Here is a 24,153-nt window from a genome sequence, read left to right on the forward strand (position 1 = left end):
CACAAATAACCCAGAGATGCATTTTAAATAAAAGCACACTTTCTACTTGTGCAAAAACACGCTGATTCCCGGACCGTCCGTGGGCTGGATTTAGAAGGCGATTGGGCCGGATCCGGCCCCCGGACCTTAGTTTGCCTATCCATGCTTTAACCCATACAGTAGCATACCGGAAAAAGCACTCTGGGAATCTTGGCTACTCTGAATAGTTCAACTAAGATTTTCCTCAGCGATTTTTATTATTATTATTTTATTAGGCACCTAAACCTGTTCATCAACCAGTTGCAGAGTTTTGCTCTACTAGTCTTCCAAAGGATCCAGTATTAAGAAGGGAAAGACTACAAGACCTGATGACTCAAATACAAGGGACCTATAATTTCATGCAAGTAAGTTGTCCTGGATAACATGGAGTTTGGGGGAGCATGATAGGTACCTAACGGATGGTGAGCGCAAGGAAAAAATGAAAAGGAGGGCATCAGTTGGTGTTAAGGTCTCAGATATTTTAATGGCACATGTTTGCAATTGCTGAAGGCAATTTTCAGAGGTTAAAATGCACCACAAAACATGTAAACTTTTATTCATCTCTGAATAGATTCTTGTTTTTTTCAATTGTGCAAGACTTGTAACTTTTTTGTTTTTAAGGAGTCTTTACTGGATTTTGATAAACCTTCACAACGTGCCATTTGTTCATCACAAGCACCTTCAGTTGATTCCACAGGTAATCATAATTGTGGTTAATGGTGAACAAGGAAGACCCTATTTTGTTTCATGTTCTAGGAATCTCTTATCACTTTCATAAAGCAGAAAAGACTGGCATAGCAACAAATTATTAAATCTATGTGAAAAAGATGTTTGATAGGTGAGATTAATACTTCATGGTATATCTTAGAAGTATTGTATGCAAACTTTAATTTAAATTCAATTTTTTGTTGTTGTTACAACCATTATGGTCACTTCAACCACCACCAGAAATAAATAGACACACTATACAGATTGTGCAGAGATATACTCTTAAAAAAGAGATAAACTTTAATAGGGTTCATTATTTTCCTAAAGCCTCTATTTCTGTTAAGCAGTAAATTTTCTTAAATTACATTGCATCCAAAATGTTGCTTGATACTGGAGCAGAACTTAATTCTTCCTGTTAGAAATTTCTTCAAAAGTTTTATCTTTGAATTTCAATTTTTAAAACTTTGAAACTTGGTCCTTGATCTTGACATAAATAGTCACTAAATGAGAACTAATTCTCTTAAATGTAAAACCTCAAGTGAGATTTTCTGTTGGTCCTACACATACTGGATGGTTAGAAAGTGTATGGGAAATTGTATTGTCTGAACTTACCACTGCAGATATTTTGAAATAGTATAGTTTCTATTTACAACTTTAATAACCAACAATAATGTATTGTACAAAACGCCAATGACTCATACATCACTATAGAGGGAATATTTACCTCCCTTCCTCCCAGCAGACTCTTTGGTTGGCCTAGACATGTCTCGGACTGTCCCCTTTCTCAGCTGATGTTTTGTTGTTGTTGATGGCTTGTGATTTGATTTCATTCAGATGTCAACTCTGGACAGTTGCTCCATATTTATTACTTAATATAAAGATGAACATAATGTAAACAACCTCTGTACTCCACTCAGTCACAGTTATTATGGTTTTTATTTTATTTTGATTTGTACATCTTGCTGACTTTTTACAACTCCATTTTCAAGTATCAGTAAACATACATATATATTTAAATAAAACCTTATATGTTAGCATTGTCTTAATAGATTATCTAGCATCAGGCATACATTGTTATGGTGGTAGTTCAACTCTGATATTTGAAGAGCAGTTTCATGTGTAGAAAGGGCATAACCAAATGTTCCCATATTTTGTAGCACCTAATGAACAACTTTCAAGCCAAAATGATTTCCCTGAGGAACCGGTTCAGGTAAGAGTGATAAGCCATTTGTCACAATGCATGTCAAACATGCATTGATTATTTGGAATGTATTTTTGTATTTGACTGCATAAACTGCCTTGAGCAGGCATCTCCATCTGGAGCCCCTCCAGATGTTTTGGACTACAATTCCCATCATCCCTGGCCACTGGTCCTGTTAGCTAGGGATCATGGGAGTTGTAGGCCAAAACATCTGGAGGGCTGCAGGTTGGGGATGCCTGGCCTTGAGTAACCTTCTAAAAAGATAGGGGTATAAATGTGGCTTGCCATTTTGGCTTAAACAGATTTTAGGAGGCACAGTGGCTGGGACCTAAAGAACCAGGCAACTTGTTCCAAGAGAGTAGTGGGGCTTTTGATGTGTGTGCCATGCAACTTGGATGGAGCTGCTTCTAGAGAAGAAACTTCTCAAACTTGAGGGATTCACACATGCAGTTTTTATTTCAGCTCAATGCCATATCAAAGTCTTATTGGGTGAGGGCTCAGATAGTAGGGCTTTCCTAACATAGCGCTTTCTAGTTCTTCAGAGTCTGGTCACTATTAATTCAGTACATTTTGTTTTGTATCACTCCTAGATCCTCTACAAATGTTGAGTCAATCGATATGTTCTTTTCTTTACATATCAGTGTTGTGGGGAAAAGCTGCTAAGTCCATGTGTTAAGCATCATTCCACAGCCTTTGTGACTCTATGTGCATGTTGTGGTTGTTCTAACAGTGAGGCCTAATACAGACATCACAGAAAAATTGTAACATGGCTGTCAAACAGGCTTTCAAACCCTTGCCACATACTCGCATTCTGTCTCAATTTTACATTAACCATAATTTGGCATGAAGTCTAAACAGTGGTTTGGAGTATGCTGCCTTCTTATTACAATTTGCCTGATTTGGGCATCATGACATATAAGTTCAAAGCCAGTTCTCAACAGCATTTGGCTGTTGCATCAGAACTGGGGCTGAGACTAACATCAGGAAACAGTAGCCAGTCCACTTTTGAATAGTTCTATTCAAGTATTCTAGCTTGCATTCCCTTTTGGTATTAAAGGAATAAAATGTTGCAGGACTACCTGGAGCAAAGGCTCTTGCCTCATTGTTGAATGTAAGTAATCTTAATTCAAGTCAGTTCAACGTAAGGTGCAGCAGTACTCTTCAAAATCAGTCTGTCTTAGGTATGCCTACATAATATGAAGGGGCACCTAGCAGTAAAATTTTTATTTGGCATAGGCAATTTTCATGATACTGAAATAAGTTCTTTTAATAATTAATTTTTCATTAATAACAATCCAGTATAGACCATATTAATACAATACTAAATCATAATTCAATTAAAAAAGCCAATTATCAGATTCCAAATTAAACATTTTGGTTCACTTCCCATGTTCTGATTTTAGGAGATTTTTAGGAGATGTTGATTCCTTGTTCCTGCTCCAATCCGCTTATTTAATCCAAATAATACAGTTCCATTGTTGATCCTTTATTTTAACAACCAATGATGTGCTGACTTTCGTCCATATTTAACTGTTCCATATCCTTTAATTTGCAAGAGGAGTTTATATCTGGTAACTTTGTGTGGAATACTTCCCCCCCCAACCTTCCTTTTTTGTTGCAATCAGTCATTTTTTGCATTCCCTGCCCCCCTCCATGGACTCAATTTTACTGCATACCTTTCGCCATCTTGCTTTTCTCAAAAGTGAAAGTGATCCAGCATCTGGCGTCTGGCCATTACTCCGGGCAGCCTTCCAGCGTTTTCTTTGAATACTCTCCCATCCAATAACAAGCTGATATCTCGCCAACACCATAATAAATCAAAGTAAGAGTCCTCGGGGGGGGGGGGCATTGCCACACAGCATCCCAATATTTTCCACATAGTTCCGTTCTTTCAGTTAATCCATAAGCATTATAAAGTTCTTGTTGATTCCCTATTGCAGTCCATTAATAATTGCAATCCATTAATAATTACAATCCAGTTCGGTGAAGAGCTGCCAAATCATAAAACAGCATAGTGAATATATAAAGAGAAAACAAAGACTTCTCTCCACCACATAACAATCCAATTACGACGAAAATCTGTTCCAGATCGAGACTTTGACACTTAGTGACTGATTCATTGAGCAGGTTAACTTGTCTCCTTCTTCCAGAACATGCCTGTTTCTTAAGTCCGAATTCTGATATATCTTAAAAAACAGAAGAATCTCCGCTCATGGTAACCGCGTTGGAGAGTTTTCAATGCTATGCACTCAGCGACCCCTCCCCCCTGCATTCCGTAGGAGTGGGAGGCAGGTACTGGATGATCTGCGAGTGAGAGCTCTCCCCCTCCTACCCAAGGGGGGGGGGGTTTGCAAGGATAATTACTCTCAAATTATCCTTAATTGGCTGCATGCCCCGGGTCTGCTATTGTGGGAACAGCTGTTTACCATGGCAGCAAAAACCGGAAGTCCTAAATAATATTTTCAAGAATTTTTTCAGACTATATATGAAGTCTACCGTACATTACATTATATATTACATTGTATATCCCTCTATTGACAGGTTGCTGCTTCTCCCATAGCCTTGCACGGCTCAATCACCTCCTTAACTTCTGACAATACACTGTCTGAATCAGAAACTGAACTTGCGACACCACAGGTTACTGATTGTTCTTTAGAGTTTGCCCTTGATCCTGATTAACATGTTGCCCTCTAATGAGGAGGTGCCTATTTCTGACCTTCCTTCGTTTGGTATTTCTGAGAAATGGGGCAGGCACACATTGGGAGCATCTTATGCCAGGTGATACTGAATGTGACAGGTTGGTGTGCAGCAAATGCTGGTGTGCCTTTGAGAAAAGCCCCTACTGGGAGAAGGCATATCAAATGAAGCCAACTCCCCCCCCCCCCGCTGTTGTACTGTTAAGGAGGAGCAAAGCAGGGTCTTGAGTAGTATGAACCAACATGCCGTTTATTCACATTAAGGCATAGTTTAAAGTTAACAGCGGTTTTATGTGATGTGTGAACCAGGCTTGGAATTTACCCTTATGTATTCCTATAACAGAGTTTTTACATTTACAAGATAACACTTCAGCAAATTGAAGTTCTGATAATATAACCTTGAACAGTTTTCAGTAAGGCAAATTATTCAATGAAACTGAGCTGTCTATCAAAAAATAGGTGGGTTAGCCCTGGGACTCTTTGAAGCATTCTTCTCAAATAGATATATTTGCTTAATTATAATATAGTTAGATATACAGTGGTACCTCGGGTTACATACGCTTCAGGTTACATACGCTTTAGGTTAGACTCCGCTAACCCAGAAATAGTACCTCGGGTTAAGAACTTTGCTTCAAGATGAGAACAGAAATTGTGTTCCGGCGGCAGCAGGAGGCCCCATTAGCTAAAGTGGTGCTTCAGGTTAAGAACAGTTTCAGGTTAAGAACGGACCTCTGGAACGAATTAAGTACTTAATCCGAGGTACCACTGTAGCTTGGAAGTTAAATGATTGTAGTAGCTGAAGATGTAGCTTAATCTTGCAACTGGTACTTTGCCAATTAAGATACAGCTCTAGTTGTGTTATACTACAAGGGAAACTGAAAACCAGAATATGTCAATTTACAGTGCTAAAGCTACTGATAGCTATTGAATAAGGAAGTGACTATTATCATTTTTTGCACACGATATGAATACTTAACAGCTTGCTTGTAGTTGGAACAACAGGGAATTCACTTCTAGTGAATTTGCACTAACTTCATTCCTCTTAGGTGATATTTGGTGGGGAAGGAAATTAAGTGAAATACAACAGTTATTTGATGCATGCAGTATTGACTGAGAAGGAAATGTATTTTTGCCAATTGGTCATTATGGTGGAATGATGTAAGGGTTGCAGCCTTGGATTCATTTCAGAGTTTACCTAACTTGAATATTGATATCTAGGCATGTAGTAAGAGGATATACTTTCCGTAATAACTGAGTCTCAGCATCTTCCAAAATACCATGTGTAATCTGGGCACACTTTCTTGCAAGCATTTTTTCCCCATTTTAAGTAACTAATAACTATCTGGTTATGTCTCTAGACATCTGTTACAAATTCTCAAGAATCTGAGAACTTCAGTCCACCTCAGTCCTTTTATCAGATAAGCAAAGAGATTGCTGAAGTATTAAAGCCTAAAAAATCTGAAATTTCTCAGGTGAGTTTGACACATACTGTAAGAATTTGACTGATAAAAAAGTGTGCCGTTATTGCAGGGGTGGCAAATATTGTTCCCTTGATATGTTGGCCCCAGCTGGCATGGCTGGTCAAGGATGATGAGAGTTGTAGTCCAACAACAACTGGAGGGGGACCATGTTTGCTATCCCTTTGCTATATAATGTTGATCTCTGAAAATGAAAACTAGTAAGTTTTAAAATGCGAGTTCATTGCCATAAGGATCTCCATCATGTTAAACTTCTGTATGTAAATGTTTGAAGTGGTAACACATCTAGCTCAAACATGTTTGACATAGTCAGCAGAGACTAATGGAAATCCCAAATGCACAGCAAGAACAAATGAAGTAGAAGCTATTCTGTTCTTTGACATGCCCAACCATTGGCTTGCAAGAAACTGCTGGTGTTTTGACAGCATAGGGTTTAATAGTGTGAATGGCTTTCCCATTGGCATGACAATAGAATATTACTATTTTTTCCTTCAAGGTTCCTATTCCTCTTTCAAGTGAATCACAGACATCATTGACTCCATCAAGAACTACCATGTCACCAGAACCCCAAGAGAAGGGTTTCCAGTCTCCTTCCCCAAGTAGTAGCATTAGCATGAAAGCAGCTCCCTTTCAGGCTGTGCAGATTGTAAGTACGTTGGCTGTCTAGGTGAATGCAATTAGATGGGAGGGCAAAAGCTAGACATAAACAAGGAGCTGCTAAATCCAGGGTCTCCTCAGAAACAGCAGAGCACCCTGTATAATAGAGGATACGTGTTTAGTAGGAACTATTATTTTTAAGCAGATGCAGATGTATTTACTACAAGTTTACAAGAGAAGCATTCCCTGAAGGGATCCCTTTATTTTTATTTTTTGCATGCTTACAGCTGCATTTAGACCTAATAATACAATTGCTGTTTTACAGTTCCTACTTGAAGTTTTGCAGCTTTGAGACTAGAACCCCTGTGAATAAGGAGTACCAATCTTAATACTTAGTTGAAATTAATTGCAAATTCCTGGTAGAATGTGATATGGCCATAGCACCGGACCCCCCCCCCCCCACTCCAGCGTAAATGGAAAATACTTAAATTTCTACTCTGTGTAGACTACACAGCACAAGATGGGGCAGACTTGATAATGCATGTGGCCTATAGAAACACTGTAAAAATAGCCCCTTTTTTGCATAATTGTGTGTTGTGTTGCAGGTGTTCAAAGTGAACGCGCCTTTACCACCTCGCAGGGAGCGGGATATAAAAGAGAACTCTTTGCATCCTACAGGATATAATCAGAATTTTTGTACAGCAAGTACACAGACTCCACCCCAGTGCAAACCACAGTCTACTCAAAATGTTGAACAAAGTGCTTTTTCTCAAGATGCTTTGCCAAATGGTAAGGAAAACCTCAGTGCAAGAATGGTAATGGGGACATCAGAGTACAACTTGATTGATTCCTCAGCAATGGGGGTGCCTTACAATATTTAACCCAAATGATTTCAAGGCACTCTGCTAGTGGCTATAAAAGCAGAAGTAGAAAAGGACTGAAGAGTGATGACTTGGCAGTATCCAACTGCCCATCTCCAAGGAAACATGAACTTATCTGACACGTAGTGAAAAAATTGTGGCTGGGTTGGGACTGTTTCTTTAACAAAACCCTACGGAGGATAAAGCCATCAATAGTCAATAGCCACAATGGTTGTTTCCTGCCCCCACTGTCATAGCATGCCTCTGAATACCAGAGTAGTTGCTGGAAATCTCAGGTGGAGAGAGCACTATCATTCACATGCCCTGCTAGGACAATAGGTAGGCATCTAGTTGGCCACTGTGAGAACACAATGTTGAACCAAAAGGGCCTTTGGCCTGATTCAGCAGCGATCTTACATCCTTAAATCTTCCTGGGCCAGGTGAAGATTTTCTTAGGCTTTCAACTTTTGTTGCTCTTTAACTTTGGCTACTTATGTTTTCTACTGCAATCTGTCCTGTATTTGAGGGGTGGAGTATAGATTTAAATTGTAAAAATAAGTCCTAATTATTGATGTGACAGCCTTTGATGAAGTAAAGCATTGTTGGAAATAACTGCATTAACTACTTGTTATGATAAACATGATTAGATTTTCAAGGAGGCAGGTGGATAACTTATCTGTAAAACTTTTACTTTGTTAAAGCTCTAGAAATGGTTTGGTTAATTGTAACTGCCAGTAATAGGGGAGATGATTCTAGCTGTTCAAAATAAAGACTTGCAAACTATCTTAAGTCTTTAGCTGCTAAAGGTTGGGTGAAGCAATAAGGTAAACTCCTCCTGCATTTAGGCTGAAAATTATAAGGCTATTTTTGAAGTACCTGGTTGAGGGAGCTGTTCCTGTAAGCAATGGTATTCTCGCCTTTTATGCAGCACAGACGCCCACTTTCCCTAGACCACCTCAACCTTTTGTCACAAGCCGTGGATCGGTCAGAGGCACCGTTCGAGGTGGAAGGTCAGCAACCAATTCATATCGCTCTCCTGGTGGCTATAAAGGTATGTATGGTTTCTGTGGAAATACCTACCAGTGGATATATCTTAACATTGTACAAGTAGAATATAGTTGGCCAATACAAAAAAACACATAGTAAAGGGCAACATTCAAACTGCTGAACTTTAAAACCTTATTTGCTCATGGTTGTTGTTTTTTAATAGTAAGACACATTGGGTTGGATCAAAGCTGTGTCAGCAGTTGGTTGCTTGAACAACAGGGTTTCCCAGGCTCTCCTCTGCTGTAACGCCGTGTCCCCTGAAGTCTCTCAGTTGGGACCTTTCATTAAAGTGTGGCTGCAGCACAGAGGCTGAGGTTAGAATGGAGTCAAATGCTAAAATTGGTAAGCGCACCATGCACAAATAGAAGGAGGGAAGTCCCATTTCATGAGCAGCCATCTGCCTGTGCAGCTGTGCATCAAACCCTTTTGTGGTTCTCTGTTGTAAGCTGCTTGATAGCTTAAGGTTGAAAAGGCAGGCACTCAACGGGCAACTTTCAAGTGCCTAAATAAGATATCTATGAAGCTGATCCATTACTTTAAGCAAAAGCAAGGGGTTGTTTTTTAAGCTGTTTTTTTAAAAAGAATTCTATTTCTTTGAGAAGAATTGTTTATTGCATATGTAACAATATAACTCCGTACATATCAACCACAATATTAGTCTTGTTTTTTAAAGTGACTTTCACCAAATAGTAGTAGCATGTGAAAAGGAAGAAACTTAAGCCAAAAGATCAAATGCAGCATTTGATGTCCATATCTAGTTGGATTTTGACCTCAACAAGAAACACTCATGTATTTGGTTGGTGGTAATTCCGGGATGCTATTTGGTATTGCAAACTAGGTGAATATGAATTTAAGTGTCAATGACCCTAAATAACTTTGGTTGTAAGCATGTGCTCAAACTGAAGTCAGATACATAGTTACTGAGCATTTCTCCTTTGCCTGAAAATGCTGGCTGCCAAAGTGAGTCATAAACTCCTTAATTTTCTAACACAGGAAGAGTTTTCTAACACTGTAATTACTGGATAAACTTCCTAGTTACTCTTTACCCGTAAAACAAAGTTATGTCATAAGAGTCGGAACCTCTCGGTACTCAGCAACGTATTGGGTATTTGACCTTCCCCTAGGAGGGAACTACCAGAGTTCTCCAATGCGTTACTGGGTGACACGGAGATCAATCTGTCAAATCATTCTAGTTCTTAAAGCAAATGATTTCATATTTTGTTCAGCAGGTTTTGAAGTTTACAGAGGATCACCTTCTGTTCCTAATGGCCTTTATAGCCAAATGCATCTTCCTGGCAGAGATTATCCTTCGGTGCAGTATCCTCACAGGGTAATTTTTTTGGAAGACTTTTGGCTTTGCAAAAGTATACATGACCCTTGGTGGTGGTGTCCTGGATCCTGCTTGGGAATAAAGAACAAATACAGTACTTATTTGCACATAGTCAGGTTAATGGTGCTTTGCAAATTTGACTTACCAGATTGAGAGGAGTATTGTAATGTATCATTTAGTAGGGACTAATTTTAATTGAAATGCCATCTAGAAAGGGCTGAATATATTCAGTGTTCATGCTTCCCATCCTAACTCTGAGAACATGACTTAAGTTTATATCGCTCAAGTCTATTGGGTTAATGCAGGCATTGCCAAACTGGGCCCTCCAGCTATTTTAGGACTACAACTCACAGAATCCCTGACTAACAGGACCAGTGGTCAGGGATGATGGGAATTGTAGTCCCAAAACAGCTGGAGGGCCAAGTTTGGCCATGCCTGGGTTAATGTGTATGTCATGGAGCTATCTTTCTGAGTTCCCAGTATGCTGATGGATAGCTACAATGGTATTACATTTTGCTCCACTTTCAAGGAATATACACTCATCTCAATTTAATAAAGCACATTCAGTCAGCTGTAGTGATACTGGAGCAAGGGTTGGCCATGTGAGGTGTCCAAGTGGATTATGACCCCTCCCACTGCTTTGAAGGCAGGAAAGATTTGATCATATTCTTTCTCCAGGAGTCTTCTCCCAATACTACTCAGGAGTGGGTGCCCCTGGAGCACTGCTCCTGACTGGAGCTGTTCTCCCAAAGGATGGAGATGCATAGTTGAGGTGTGCATCAAAGTGACATGCAGCCACACCACCCTAAAACATATACCTGAGGCCACTGGTTTCCCCACCTGGAAGTATCCACAAAGGCATCAGTGCACTATAAAAACTGCCTTTTGAGCTCCCCTGGTCAGTCAACTAGTGTGCTTTTTCTCATGGCCATCACAAAAGTGTGGAGAATCTTGGAACTCAGTGCTGTTGCCAGCAATGACCACCGGTGTGTGTAACCGGTTCTCCTCATCCAACCCTTAAACCATCTCACCTCTCTGAGTGGGCCTGGCAGAAGCTGAATGTCTGGGTCCTCAAGATCAACATTCCCACATAATTGCCTTTACACAAAACAGTATCTTATGTCCTTCTGCCTAACTACAGTAGGGGAAAGGCTTTAATTCAATCCTAGTGGATAAGGAGTTGCAATCTGTATTCTATGAGTCATTACACCTGCCAACACCATGACACACTGCACATTGGCAGCCTTGTCTATAAATGCACCAGATTTGCCATGTTAACTAGGCCACATTTCATACACCATTGCAAGTTGGACATACATGCTTCAGAATATATTTTTTTACCTTCTAGCTATCCTTTTTTTCTTGAAAGTTCAGCTTTGGAAACCAGTAGGTCCAGGCCACACTGCTTTATTCTTTTCCTCCTCTTCTTCGTTTTTCGGTGCACACTCTGTCTCTCATGCTGTCTCATATTACTAAGTTGTTTCGGCATCACCTCTGCCTTGGAATAGAACCTCACCAGTAGAGAAAGGGGGAAAATCTGATCATGTTTCCTTCCTTCTGAGCAATAGGAGGAATCATAACCCACTTGGACACCTCCCACACCCAATAAGAAGTAACATTCATGGCGTGTACTGCACCAACATTCTAATTTAAAAGTGTAGGTGCTTAATATGCATCCTGTTGATGCTGGTAGAAATTAAGTATGTTGGACTAACTACTTCTGATGTCTACTAAGCAGCAATAAACTTCAATGCTGGTACAATGGTACCTCAGTTTTCGAATGTCTCAGAAGTCGAATGTTTCGGTTTTCGAATGCCGAAAACCCGAAAGTAACTGCTTTGGTTTTCAAATGCTTTTTGGAAGTCGAACATGCCACACAGCTTCCATATTGAGTTTTCTTGAAGTAAATGCTTTAGTTTTTGAACGTTTCAGAACTCGAATGGTCTTCTGGAACTGATTACGTTCGAAAACCGAGGTACCACTGTGTAGTAATTTTCTTTTCTCCCTCCCCTTCCCCATGAAGTAGATGTTATATGGCTGTAAATATTGTCTGGAGGTGCTTGACTAAACAGGAACAAATATTTGTGATCTCCTAGGATTTGAATTACCAGCAGAACTATAAGCGAGGCGGTATTAGTAGTGGCCGGGCAACCTCAAGAGGTAAGTTTACTTCGAACATTGCTTAAAATGCAGTTCTGTCCTAGATACTATGTAATACCTGAAATAAAACAATATAGGGCTGCATACAATAGTGACTGGATAATCGGATGTGCTTTCACCGCATAAGTTTTTGGGCTGGAATCAACTGTCTTATGCAACATATGGGCTCCATTGCTGCTCACAAGATGAATCTAATTCTTTCTGGCCCAGGAACATGATTTGTAGAGCTATTAAAAATTGATGATGGGGAAGGGGAGAGTTGTCATTTCAGTTGAGTTCTTAGCCTGCTCTCCTTGATGGAGGAGAGATGATCATGTCTCATCTCTTCAATCATTTGCCAAAGCAAGGAGGATCGGTCAAATACCCCGGCTTTCTAGGAGATGCTGGGATTTGTTCTTGTCTTATTTTTATTTAATAATTGGCTTTTAACTGTGAAAGGTTTTCTCAGCTGTGGTACTTTCACCATGAGAAATCTCCCTCTGCCTTCTCTGGTGGATGGGGAGTTGCCCATCACTGGGTGTCCTGTTCCATCTGTAAAGGAAACTTTACGGAAAGGCAGTGTTCCTGCTCTGCCTTCGCCATACCTCAGAGTCATATGAGCAAAAAGAACCAGAAAATATTCTCTAGAGCAGGGGTAGTCAGCCTTTTTATACCTACCGCCCACTAATGCATCTTTCTTGATGGTAAAATTTCCTTACCGCCCACCAGTGCTCAATGCAAGGAGGATTCATTTAGTGCCGTAGAATCCCCTACCACCCACCTAGAATCCTGACATGCACACTAGTTGGCATTCGGGACCAGGTTGTCAACCTCTGCTTGAGAGAATCCAAGACTAGCTTAAATAAACAGTTCAGAGCAGCCATTTCACTGTAACTATTGTCTCAAGCCAGTAGTAAGCCCACTTTATACACAGGTGATTTAAAGTAGGCCTAATGGTTTGTTCAGATTATCAAGGAGAAGTACTGAAGTTGCTCCAGTCTAGCCATATTAGCAGCTTGGTGCAGAGTTTATAAAATCCTTAAAGCTTCTGTATTTTAGGTTACAGACAAGAAAACAGACAGGAAGAGATTTGCTCATCAGGTAGAGCTCGAGGTAGAACTCGTGTTAGAGAATACTTCAGAAGAAGGGAATTGAGGAAAACTGAGAGAAATGTGAAGGAAGCAGAGTCTGAAAGCAGTCTTGTGACCACGAGGATGCATCAGTTCAGTTAGTGTTGATTAACAGTTCAGTTGATATTGGTAACTTGGTTTTCTATACTAAATAAACACACATTTATAAGATATGTCCTTTCTTGGTAGTAAGAATATTGCACCCTCCAAAATGTGTTTTCTGTTAACTAGATATTTAAGTATTTGTCTTGATTTCCAAGGTGAGCATGTAGCCACTGCTTATTCACCATAAACATAATAGTAGAACTATTGCATTGTCATCTTAACCTCTGCTACTCTTTCTGGGTGAAGAGAAGCTTGAATCAATTCAACGCTAAGCTTGCTGTGGAAGTGCACTTGTTACATATCTGACACACACATTGTTTTCAGAGTAAGGAGGTGGGAACGCTGTTTGAGTTAAGAGGAAATCTGGACTTGCAGCGTGCTGATAGACTGGCCCTTGTGTTTGCCATGAAGCAGCTCTGCTTTTTTTCAGAGCACAGCACCAACTGCTGTCAGTCAGGGAGCCACTGTGTGTTTTGGAGGTTATCTTGCCATTAGTGGAGAAGATTTTTAAAATACTGAACAGATACTGGAGCAGATGAGCATGGGGTGGGGAGAATGAATAAAGCACAGCAACCAAAGCATGGCTGGCTTGCAGCAGCATGAGGAACACACTCAATCCAGAGGCTGTATATTTGTTGGTTGAGTAAAGCTGGAGTTGCTTTGCAGCTGAGAAACCCACACCCAAGCCTCTCTAACATTATATCCATCTCCACACTCACTTTGAAGAAAAATGATTAAAAACTTGTAAGAACTAGGTACAAGTCTAACTGGGATCTGTCTAGTCACTAATACACAAGGTCTTTTTTAACGACTGCTTGAAACATGCAAGCTTGAACAAACGAGTGCTAGAAATACTGAATTTAAGGTTACGTCAGAACTAACCATTGCTCATAATCTTCAACAACAGGATGGAGCGATTCTTCTCAGGTGAGCAGCCCAGAACGTGACAGTGAGACTTTTGACAGTGGGGACTCTGGGCAGGGTGACTCACGCAGCATTACTCCTGTTGATATGCCAGTGACGAGCCAAGCAACCACCTTTGTACCTGTGCACATCTATGCCTTCCCACAGCAAGTCAGAGCTGCCTTTTCGGCTAGTAGAACTTCTAACTTTACTCCTGGAACTCTAGACCAACCTATTACATTTGACTCCCTGTTACACAATCTTGGTGAAGCCTTTAATATCCATCTTGGTAGGTTTAGCTGTCCTGTGAATGGTACTTATGTGTTCCTCTTCAATATGCTGAAGTTGGCTGTGAATGTTCCTCTGTATGTGAACCTGATGAAAAATGAAGAGATTCTAGTATCTGCATATGCCAATGATGGTGCTCCAGATCATGAGACTGCTAGTAATCATGCAGTCCTCCAGCTTTTTCAGGGAGACCAGATTTGGTTACGCCTCCATAGAGGAGCTATTTATGGAAGTAGCTGGAAGTACTCTACATTCTCAGGATTTGTTCTGTATCAAGACTGAATACTAATGTTTACAATAGATCTGCTCTAAACAATTTGGTGAAGGAAGGTGAAAACTGGGAAGACTCGTTTTGCACTGCACATTAACTGCTTGAAACACACCCACATAATTCTGATATGGTGATATGGTGAACTGTCTTGCTATGAGATGGAGTTGGGTCAGCACAAATGTGGCACTTTATCAGTTTTGATGTAGTCTTGATGGTAAAGCTGTGAATGTATGTTTGCTTTTCTCCCTGAACTGTAATTATCAGCTTACTACACTGCTCAAAATTTGCCTCAAGTCTAGGCTATTCACAATGCCTTGTGCCTCAATAAAAAATATGCCTTAGTATCAATGTCTGTACTGCTGGGTGCACATGATCTCCTTTATAAGGGGGGCACATTCTATGGTAGAGTATATGCGTTGCATGCAGGAGATCCCAGACTCAGTCCTCATAACTCCCACCTAAAAGGATGCGGCTGCTGCTTGTCAAAGTAGACTTATAAAACTAGATGACCTGTCAAGGGTCCAACTCGGTATAAGGCAGCTTCATATGTTCTTACTTTCCCTTATAAAAATATGCAATCTAAGACTTGGAGTAGACCAACTGAAATGAATTGCCCTTGACTGAATTGGGTCCATTAATTTAAAAGGGTCAGCTCTACGTAGAAATTGGTTGGATACAACCCAAAGCAAGAAGTTGGGAGATGACTTTCAAAGTTACCTTTCCCCATTACTTTATAGAGTTTATACAGCTGTAGTCAGCTTGTGCTGATGTGAATTTAAGACATGGGTAAGCTTCAAAGTTATTGTCATTCTTTCTTGCAGTGGGTGGGTGGGAGAACTCCACATCTACTGGGAAATGTAACAGTAAATGTAATCCCAAAAATATTTCAAGTGATATTTTACTAGTCCTAATTGTTTCCTGGCAGTTCCTTGTCTACTGATAATGCTGCCTCCTTGATACCTACCAGTGCTGCTACTTGGAAAGAAGTCCTCCTATATCTGGGGCAATACTCTAAACCAGTTCTCATTTTTTCTTGCTGCTGTTTAACTAATTGAAAGTTCCTCAGGTCAATGTCTACATTGACTAGTTTTTGCACACATGGATGTATGGGCCTCTGTAGTACGGGGTAGTTGTCTTTAGTCCTTTGCTGAAAAACTTGTTAAAATTAAGAGCTGCTGTTAGCACTTAGTTGCATCTGACATGTTAGCAAGAATACTGTTTTCAACAGCAAGAGCTATATATGCCAGTATAGCTGCCCACGGTGCACACATGTGTGGGTGGGTGGGGGCATAGAATCTGACTTGCATCTTAAAGGATAAAACTTTTACCTGCTAATTCTGCCACCCATGAAACAGTCTTCAGAACTCCTCTGTTGTATTAGTGTTCAGCTTCTCACTAACACAAAAACTAGCTCATGCATAGCCTTTTAAATAGATTTAATTAAGTGACACTTATGGTAGTGTCTTCCTTTGCTCACTTGAAACAAAGTCCTGCCCTTTTAAGACTTTTGGTGTAGGATGTCCTACATTCATTTTTCTAGAGCTGATTGTGTGGCTGTATACTGGCAGTTGTCCCAGCCACTCGTTTCATAGCATAAAAGGCAAGGTTTTCATCTATAAGGCTTAAATCTTGCAAGCTTTCCAATGCTGCATATGTGAATATTGGTACAAAGAGCTAAGCTGAGCCTTAAAACACCCTTAATGTTTTCTTCAATCACCAAAGTTACTATAGCTTTTAATGCATCCTAAAACTAATTGTTTTCTATCAGCTGTTTCAGGTGATGAACTCTTTAACTTCTCTTGAGTTCAAACTATCTGAAGTAAGCGTCACACACATGTGGTTAGGCTTCTTGCTCTAATATTGGGCAAACTATTCAAATAGTATTTGTTGTTTAGACTGTATTTTTCAACCACATTTCTTGAAGCAGTATGCAAATTAGGCAGATTACATTGCTAATACCTTCGAGTACATTCTAGATCAGGGCAGCTCAACTTTCCATACTAAGTGGGCCACAAGAGTACTTCAACATGGAGCCCACAGGCCACACACTGCCTTGTGTGTGTGTGTACGAGGAAGCAAGGCCAAAATTTGGGACACACATCACAGCTACTTGGCTTTGGGAAGGAGGTGCAAGGCTCTGGCAGGGTTCTAGAGCCCTCCACCTCCTTCCTAAAGCTGGGAAAGCACTAATTAAGCTTTGGGAAGGGTATGCGAGGGCTGCAGGTGAGGGTAGCATCAAATGTTGCTGAGGACTCTCAGAAAAGGCCTTGGTAGCGGCATGTAGCCCTTAAGCCGCACATTGGACTAGATTGTAAGAACCCCCCCAAAAAACCCCACCTTGCAAGGTTCTGCATCAGGCATCCGCAACCTTCAGCCCTCCAGATGTTTTGGACTACAATTCCCATCATCCCTGACCACTGGTCCTGTTAGCTAGGGATCATGGGAGTTGTAGGCCAAAACATCTGGAGGGCTGCAGGTTGGGGATGCCTGTTCTACATTCAAAGTGCTCAAAGTACATAGAATTGGATTTGTAACTAAAGTAAAAAGTGAATTGAAGGATTGCTTTGTATAAACTAAAAGGTTTTTCAGATGTCAGAATGGAATATTAAAACTGGTCAATGGGATGGAAGCTTTAGTGCAGCTGGAGCTCTGCTTGGATAGTTTGCGAGTAAGCATATGGAACCTTGTACAGTGGTACCTCGCAAGATGAATGCCTCGTAAGACGAAAAACTCGCAAGACAAAAGAGTTTTTCGTTTTTTGACGTGCTTCGCAAGACAAATTTCCCTGTGGGCTTGCTTCGCAAGACGAAAACGTCTTGCAAGTTTGTTTTTCAATGCATTCCTATGGGAATCCGTGCTTCACAAGACGAAAAAACTCACAGAACGAATTAATTTCGTCTTGCGAGGTACCACTGTACTTCAGTCTTCTTTGTGGGTGGGTATCAAGAGACGCGGGTGGCACTGTGATCTAAACCATTGAGCCTAGGACTTGCCAATTGGAAGGTTGGTGGTTCAAATCCCCGCGATGGGGTGAGCTCCCGTTGCTCAGTCCCAGCACCTGCCAACCTAGCATTTTGAAAGCATGTCAAAGTGCAAGTAGTAAATAGGTACTGCTCCGGCAGGAAAGTAAACTGCGCTTCTGTGCACTGCTCTGATTTCGCCAGAAGTGGCCTAGTCATGCTGGCCACATGACCCAGAAAAACTGTCTGCAGACAAACGTCAGCTCCCTCAGCCAGTAAAGCCCAGAGTTGCTCACGACTGGACTTAACTGTCAGGGGTCCTTTACCTTTACCCAGGATTAACGGGGCCATAAGCGATTTTATTGTCCCAGGGTGTAAAATGAAATCAATTTTAGACTTATATCTGCATATTTGTCTTGAAGTATGTGTGCGTTGCACTGCCATGCCACATTAGCTGCAGATTTTTTGGATATGGTTTCTTAACCTGTTTATCATGTGGAGGCACACCCTGAATTGAGCTATTTCCACTCTCCATAGGCAGGATTATGCAAATACATTTCAGGTTCCACTCCTGCTTGCTCTCCCACTGTAAGTCTTCTACAGTGACCCTGTATGTTTATTTGATCTTCAGCTTCAGACGGGACAGCTTGCTACTTCCCTCCCTTACTTTCCCAAAGGGAGGTGGAGGGAATCTGCTTTCAACCTGTACAATTACTGCGATTTTACCCTCACAACAGCACTTCTGATTTAAGAAAGCTTCCTTGTACAGGGACAACTTGGAGGGGGGGGAAACCTGGGCAGTCTCAGCTGCAAAAAGGGGACCTCAGCTCCCAAGTTGTTCTGGGAGTGTTGCCTTTTACTTGACAGCTAATGAGCTCCCTCTCCCTAAGTCAGGGAGAGGGACCCTGTGGCCTTACAGGTGGTGGACTATAATGCCTATCACCCATTGCCAAAGCACAGCTGAGGAGGGTAGACATTTTGGAGCTATGCAAAGCCAACAAACAGGCAGTGCATCTGAAACTCATTTGCACAGCTTTGCTTACAGTAACCCACACTCAGATTCACTCCATTCTCCCAAAGAGAATGGACATTGATGGTTAGTTCTTTCACCCCGTTTTTAAATTTTATTTATACTTTTCAGATATATGCATTTCACTGATTTTACAATCATTTTGACATTTTAAAACTTGACTTCCTTCCCCTTCTCTGCAATTCATTAAATTTATTTTTAATATCTTCTGCATATCCAAACTTATTTATTTATCTTCTTTTAATATATACTCTTGCGTAGCTGCAGGTTATTACAGTAATCCTGCCCGTGTTTTTATCTGTTAACTATTTATCTGTAAATATTCAATAAACCATTTCCATTCTTTTATAAAAAGTTTGTTATCTTGATTTCTTATTCTTCCAGTAAGTTTCGCCATTTTTGCATATTCCATAAGTTTTTGTATCTATTCTTCCTTTGCTGGGACTACTTCTTTCCATTTTGGGGCAAGTAACATTCTTGCCTGGTGGTAAATTCTAACATTTCCTTCCTTTGTGCACTCTTGTTTATTGTAACTCTTTTTTCTATGTCCCCTCCTCCTACCCCACTGAACACCTTCACTGGGTCAGGGTGGAATTCCTTATAGTTAGCATTCTGTTCCTGACTGTAGCTTGGCGCTTTTGGGAAGCCCTTGAAGTTGGGAGCAGAACGGCAGCACCTAATATTCATAGCGTGTAAATATTTTTCTTCCTATTTAACTTTTATTATGCCTCTTATGCTCATTCTTTAGTTTTTCTATAATGTAAAGCCCCAAACTTCACATTTCCTTGCATATGAGGCGCTACTGAATACAGCAAAAAGAGATAAGGGATAGGTCCTTATCTTTACACATACCCCACGTTTTGTGATGGGGATGACCAGTATGCATGTGAAAGAATGTTTGTAATGATCAGGTTACCTGAAAGAATGTCTTCTCCCATATAGATTTGCACAACAGAGGTCTTTCTGGTTGTGCCACAGCCTTGGATTTAGCATTAACTAGGAAGAGGACCTTTTTTGCAGTGGCACCCACTCCATGGAATGGCCTCCCCATTGGAAAAGGCATGATTCAAATGGTGTAATTCTGGTGCATGCTGAAAACTTTTGTTTCATCATGTTTTTTGCAGGCTTCTGATGCCATTATGCAAAAAGGGTGTTAAATGCAGTATTCACTATAGAACACAATTCTATAGTGCATTCAAAACTGCATTAAAAAAAAGGTAAAGTCTTGACTTGTTTGCTTCCTTGTTTATCTGCAAGTGCAGGGTGCACTATTTCATGGAGCAAGGGGAAGTTGTGAAGTGACACACCCCACACCTGCAAATAAACAAGGAATCAAACAAGCCAAGACCACATTAAAAATTGTAAAGAGTTAGACATAAAAAACTTCCCTATACAGGGCTGCCTTCAGATGTCTTCTAAAAGTTGGATAGTAGTTTGTTTCCTTGACATTTGATGGGAGGGCGTTCCACAGGGTGGGTGCCACTACCTAGAAGGCCCTCTGCCTGGTTCTCTGTAACCTCACTTCTCGCACTGAGGGAACCCCCATAAGGCCCTCGGAGCTGGACCTCAGTGTCTGGGCGCATTTATAAATTTTAAATTTATTTTTGTACATTGTTTTAATTGTTTGTTTTCCTTCTGGGACCATTCCCCCAAGTGTGTTTTATAAGCTGGTCTCCGACCGTAATAAATTATCTATCTCTAATAATTTTATTTTTTTAAAGCTAGTGTGCATTTGCCTTTTTTTAGTAGTTGCTGTGTTGAAGATCAAACACTATACGCAATATTCTTATCCTCTGCTACACTTTCATTGTTGAGATTCCTGCATTGCAAGGGATTGGAATACTAGATGTCCCTTGAGATTCCAACTCTACAATTCTATGATTAACTGGCTCACACATACAGCACTATGTGAACTCCTGGATCTGAAATGGACTATGTTATGCTTACACTGTCACCAAAGCTGCTGGAGACTGCTTCACATATAGTTAAGAAATCCTTACCTGCCACTCAAAGTGTATATGCCCTTTATTCATACATACAACAAGGAGAGTGCTTCTCTTGCCAGCATAAATTTTATCTAATTGTGTGTCAATATTGTAGTGATGAGTACAAGATTTCTAGGTGGACTTCTTTTGGACCAATGTTCTAGTACTCGGCATACACACAATATCTTTTGAAGTACATTTTTATCACAAAGAATCCTGTAACTATGTGAGGGGGAAATTACAGTTCCCAGGATTTTTTTTGGCGGGGGATGACAACAATGGGTGTGGCTGTGTACACACCACCTTAAATGTTTGGCGGGTCAGACTAAACAAGCAGTAGCATCACGTTCCCCCCCCCCACAGTCTGTAGCAAAAAAGAAATATTCTGGGTAAAAAGCAGGCTTGTGCGACCTTGGAAACCAACAAATTAAGGTGCTACTTATAACTTTTTTTTACTATGAACCTAATGCACCTATATTACTTTGTAAGATAACATGGACTGATTACCTCCCCCACCCTCAGTATTTGTAAGCTTCCCTTTATTATTATTATTATTATTAATTGAATTTATATACCGCCCTATACCCGGAGATCTCAGGGCGGTTTTCCCCTCAAAGTTGCTCGCAACTGAAGATCATAGAATGGGATATGACATATTAGAAGCTGCAAGTTGCAGCTTTTATTTTTGGGAGGGTGGCTGGGCGGGCATTGCCCAAACCCCAGCGGGGCGGCAGAAAGGCGAAAGGCTGGGAGGAATCCCTAAGCACTCACGTAAGAGCCTTCGCCTTTTTGAGCATCCACTTTGCGCATGTGGTCTCTTGTCACACCCCTTTAAAACCCACGTCAAGTTCAACCTGTGAGGACCAGCTTGCTCCCTCTAGCTAGTACCCAAAAATAAGGAAGGGCCTCTGCCTATTTCAGCCTGGGACTGAGGGAATCGCTGCCCAAAGCAGCTGGAGGGCTGCGCGCCACTCCCCTGTCCAGCAGGTGAGACACTTTCGGAGAGCCGAAGCGCCACAACCTGCCGGGCCAATGGATCCTCCAGCGAAGTCCCGGCAACAGGTCCTCGTAGCACCGGCCTCCCTGCTTTCCCATATCAGCTGGAAGCCAACAAGGGAAAGGAAGGAGAGAAGCCCCCGTTTGCTCCAACTACAGCGGATGCTCTCCGTAACAAACCATGGCCGCCCCCATCTTTAAAAAGTCCACAGCCGGGGGAGGGCGGGAGCGGCTGCTCTAGACCGCCCCCTCTCTCTTTCTCGGCTCGGCAATGTGTGTTTCGCTTCCGTACAACAACATGGCGCCTGCCATTCGGGCACCGCGAGAGAGTCGGGGAGGCGGAGAGACGAGAAGGAAAGCGCCCGGGGCGCAAAGCATCTTCTCCTTCGCGACAGCCGCGCTGTCGTAAACCGGTGAATGGCTCCCGTGTGGCGAAGGGGGAGAGGCGAGCTGGGGATTGTGTGCGGCGGCGGCGGCCCTTCTCTCTGAGGCGCCTGTGCTTCTCCCCCCACCCGCCCGCCGCCATCGGAGAGACATGGATCCCAACCGGATCATCCAGGCGCTCAAGGGCACTATCGACCCTAAGCTGCGCCTCGCGGCCGAGAGCGAGCTGAACCAGGTGAGAGCGCAGCCTCCGGCGCCCTTCGCCGCCCCCGACCCGCCCAGGGCATCGCGGCGGAGGCACTTCGGGGATCAGCTGCTTCCCCTCCCGCCAGGCCTCGGCGGAAGACGGGGCTTTGTTTCCCCCTCAGGGGGCGGCCTCCCTCCTCGCCTCCCCCTCTTGCCTCGCCATGGTGGGCGCGCTCTTTCCATCTCTGAGGAGAATCCTGTCACTGCACCTCAGGCGCGCAGCGCTCACCTCCCCACCCGAAAACAGCCTAGCGGTTTCCTTAACGGATTTACACGGCTATTCGCCTACATTCCTGTCCCGCCTCCTCCTCCTCCTCCCGACGTGCGCTCTTCCCGTGTTTTATCCCTCACGGTATAGGTGCCGGATCCCTGGGGGCCCAAGCGCCCACAAAATTCCCCATGAAGGGGCCGGGCACCCACAAATCCCGGCGCCAGGGCCATGCACGATGCACGGCACCCATGGCCCCCGGCACCCAAGCTGGCGCTGCTGCCTCACAGCCATCCTGTGAGGTGGTTCAGGCAAAGAATCCTTGGAACTTTAGCTCTCACACAGCTATAATTCCCAGCACACTTAAATGTATGGCTTGTACACGGTCATAGTATACAGCTGCTGTAGCAGGGGCAGAGCTCTCCCTCTTCCTCTGCCAGCCCCCAGAAAGCAAAGAGGGTGGCTGGCTCTGGAATCACGCAGCCAGCTTTCATGGGTTGAGTGCGGGATTTGAACCCAGGTTTCACCCAGCCAGGACCTCGGGTGGTCTCTCAGCCACAAAAGCTGACCCCTCCTCTCTGTGAAGCACCCTTTGGTCTTTTCAGCACCAGAGGACTCTGTCCAGAAAGGAGCCTGTGTTCGCCTGTGGGAGCGGGAAGAGGCACTTTGCAGACTTCCTTATTTACTACTGTGCATGTTTTCATGGACTGGAGCCCACACAAATCTAATGAGAGATCTCTAACCTTGGGAAGCTTACCACCGGCCTTGTAAATAATCCCACAGAGTTTGCTTGCCTGCAAAAGATGTTTACTTGCTTGCTGGGGGCTGGCAGAGGAGGGAGGGAGAGCTCTATCCCTGCTACAGCAGCTCTATACTATGACCGTGTACAAGCCATACATTTAAAGCACATCCTCCCCCGTAAACTAGTTTAATTGTGCTGGGAATTATAGCTGTGTGAGGGATAAACTTACAGTTCCAAGGATTCTTTAGGGGAAAGCATTGTGCTTTGCATGTGCTTTAAATGGGGTGTATGCAGCCCAAGTTGCTATGCTGGGTTGGTACAAGGGGGCTTCCCTCTGGCAAAGCGCTTGATTTCTGTGCTGGGCATATTCTGTGACCACTTGTATCCAAAATGGTTTTCCAATAGAACACCAGATGTGAGACCTGTAAATACTATGTGGTGTTTATTTGTTCCTTTGGGGAAAAAAATACATCTAAAAAGAAAAGAAAATGAAAAGAAGGGACAAGCCTTTCACTTGCCTGCATGTCATCTATGACTATTAGGCTAGTTCTTACATACAAGACTAGTTTGGACCTTAAAGATATGTCAATCTACAGGGGGCCAGAAGACGCTGCTGTTTTAAGAGAAAAGTGTGTTTGTGTGTGTGTGTGTTTGCTGTAACAGACTGACATGGCAACCTCACTGAAAGTTCTGTTCACTTTTGTTTGGCTTTTAAGCAGACATCTCAAGTTTTGAAGGCTGACAACAGGTTTTGGAATTTTGGGCTCCCTGGTTGGTATTGTAGGTACTCTACAGGTCTTAGACTTGTGGCTTTTAATTTCGCAACTTTTT

General features: G+C 42.2%; 2 protein-coding genes and 1 long non-coding RNA gene across 24 annotated transcripts in view; 2 read left to right on the forward strand and 1 right to left on the reverse strand.

Moving 5' to 3' along the window:
- The window catches only part of CAPRIN2 (caprin family member 2), a 29,694-nt gene extending 14,579 nt beyond the window's left edge, over nucleotides 1–15,115 (forward strand). For 4 of the 18 annotated variants that reach the window (XM_083572223.1, XM_083572226.1, XM_083572212.1 and 1 more), the window contains 12 exons: nucleotides 255–383; nucleotides 640–715; nucleotides 1,884–1,936; nucleotides 4,469–4,564; nucleotides 5,982–6,095; nucleotides 6,598–6,747; nucleotides 7,304–7,487; nucleotides 8,487–8,609; nucleotides 9,832–9,935; nucleotides 12,032–12,095; nucleotides 13,134–13,301; nucleotides 14,217–15,115. In XM_083572223.1, coding sequence (XP_083428349.1) covers nucleotides 255–383; nucleotides 640–715; nucleotides 1,884–1,936; nucleotides 4,469–4,564; nucleotides 5,982–6,095; nucleotides 6,598–6,747; nucleotides 7,304–7,487; nucleotides 8,487–8,609; nucleotides 9,832–9,935; nucleotides 12,032–12,095; nucleotides 13,134–13,301; nucleotides 14,217–14,782 — 1,827 coding nt within the window. In that variant the 3' untranslated portion in view covers nucleotides 14,783–15,115. Of the gene's footprint in view, nucleotides 1–254; nucleotides 384–639; nucleotides 716–1,883; nucleotides 1,937–4,468; nucleotides 4,565–5,981; nucleotides 6,096–6,597; nucleotides 6,748–7,303; nucleotides 7,488–8,486; nucleotides 8,610–9,831; nucleotides 9,936–12,031; nucleotides 12,096–13,133; nucleotides 13,378–14,216 lie in introns of those variants that run through there. The other 14 variants (XM_083572213.1, XM_083572228.1, XM_083572229.1 and 11 more) reach the window with 9 other exon arrangements.
- LOC310742835 lies at nucleotides 9,880–21,854 on the reverse strand. 2 transcript variants are annotated; one of them, XR_014538716.1, is made up of 3 exons: nucleotides 21,768–21,854; nucleotides 11,277–11,433; nucleotides 9,880–10,003 (listed from the first exon to the last, which is right to left on the reverse strand). It is a non-coding gene; the product is annotated as an uncharacterized lncRNA (long non-coding RNA). The 2 variants fall into 2 exon arrangements; XR_014538717.1 differs by lacking the exon at nucleotides 21,768–21,854 and adding an exon at nucleotides 14,192–14,267.
- IPO8 (importin 8) overlaps nucleotides 21,588–24,153 on the forward strand; it is a 41,066-nt gene continuing 38,500 nt past the window's right edge. The window contains exon 1 of one of the 4 annotated variants that reach the window (XM_083572278.1): nucleotides 21,588–22,361. In XM_083572278.1, the coding sequence (XP_083428404.1) occupies nucleotides 22,278–22,361 (84 nt within the window). In that variant the 5' untranslated portion in view covers nucleotides 21,588–22,277. The remainder of the gene's footprint in view (nucleotides 22,362–24,153) is intronic. The other 3 variants (XM_083572277.1, XM_083572276.1, XM_083572275.1) reach the window with 3 other exon arrangements.

Source organism: Podarcis filfolensis, assembly GCF_964270895.1.
Source record: "Podarcis filfolensis genome assembly, chromosome: 10".
Classification (NCBI taxonomy): Eukaryota; Metazoa; Chordata; class Lepidosauria; order Squamata; family Lacertidae; genus Podarcis; species Podarcis filfolensis.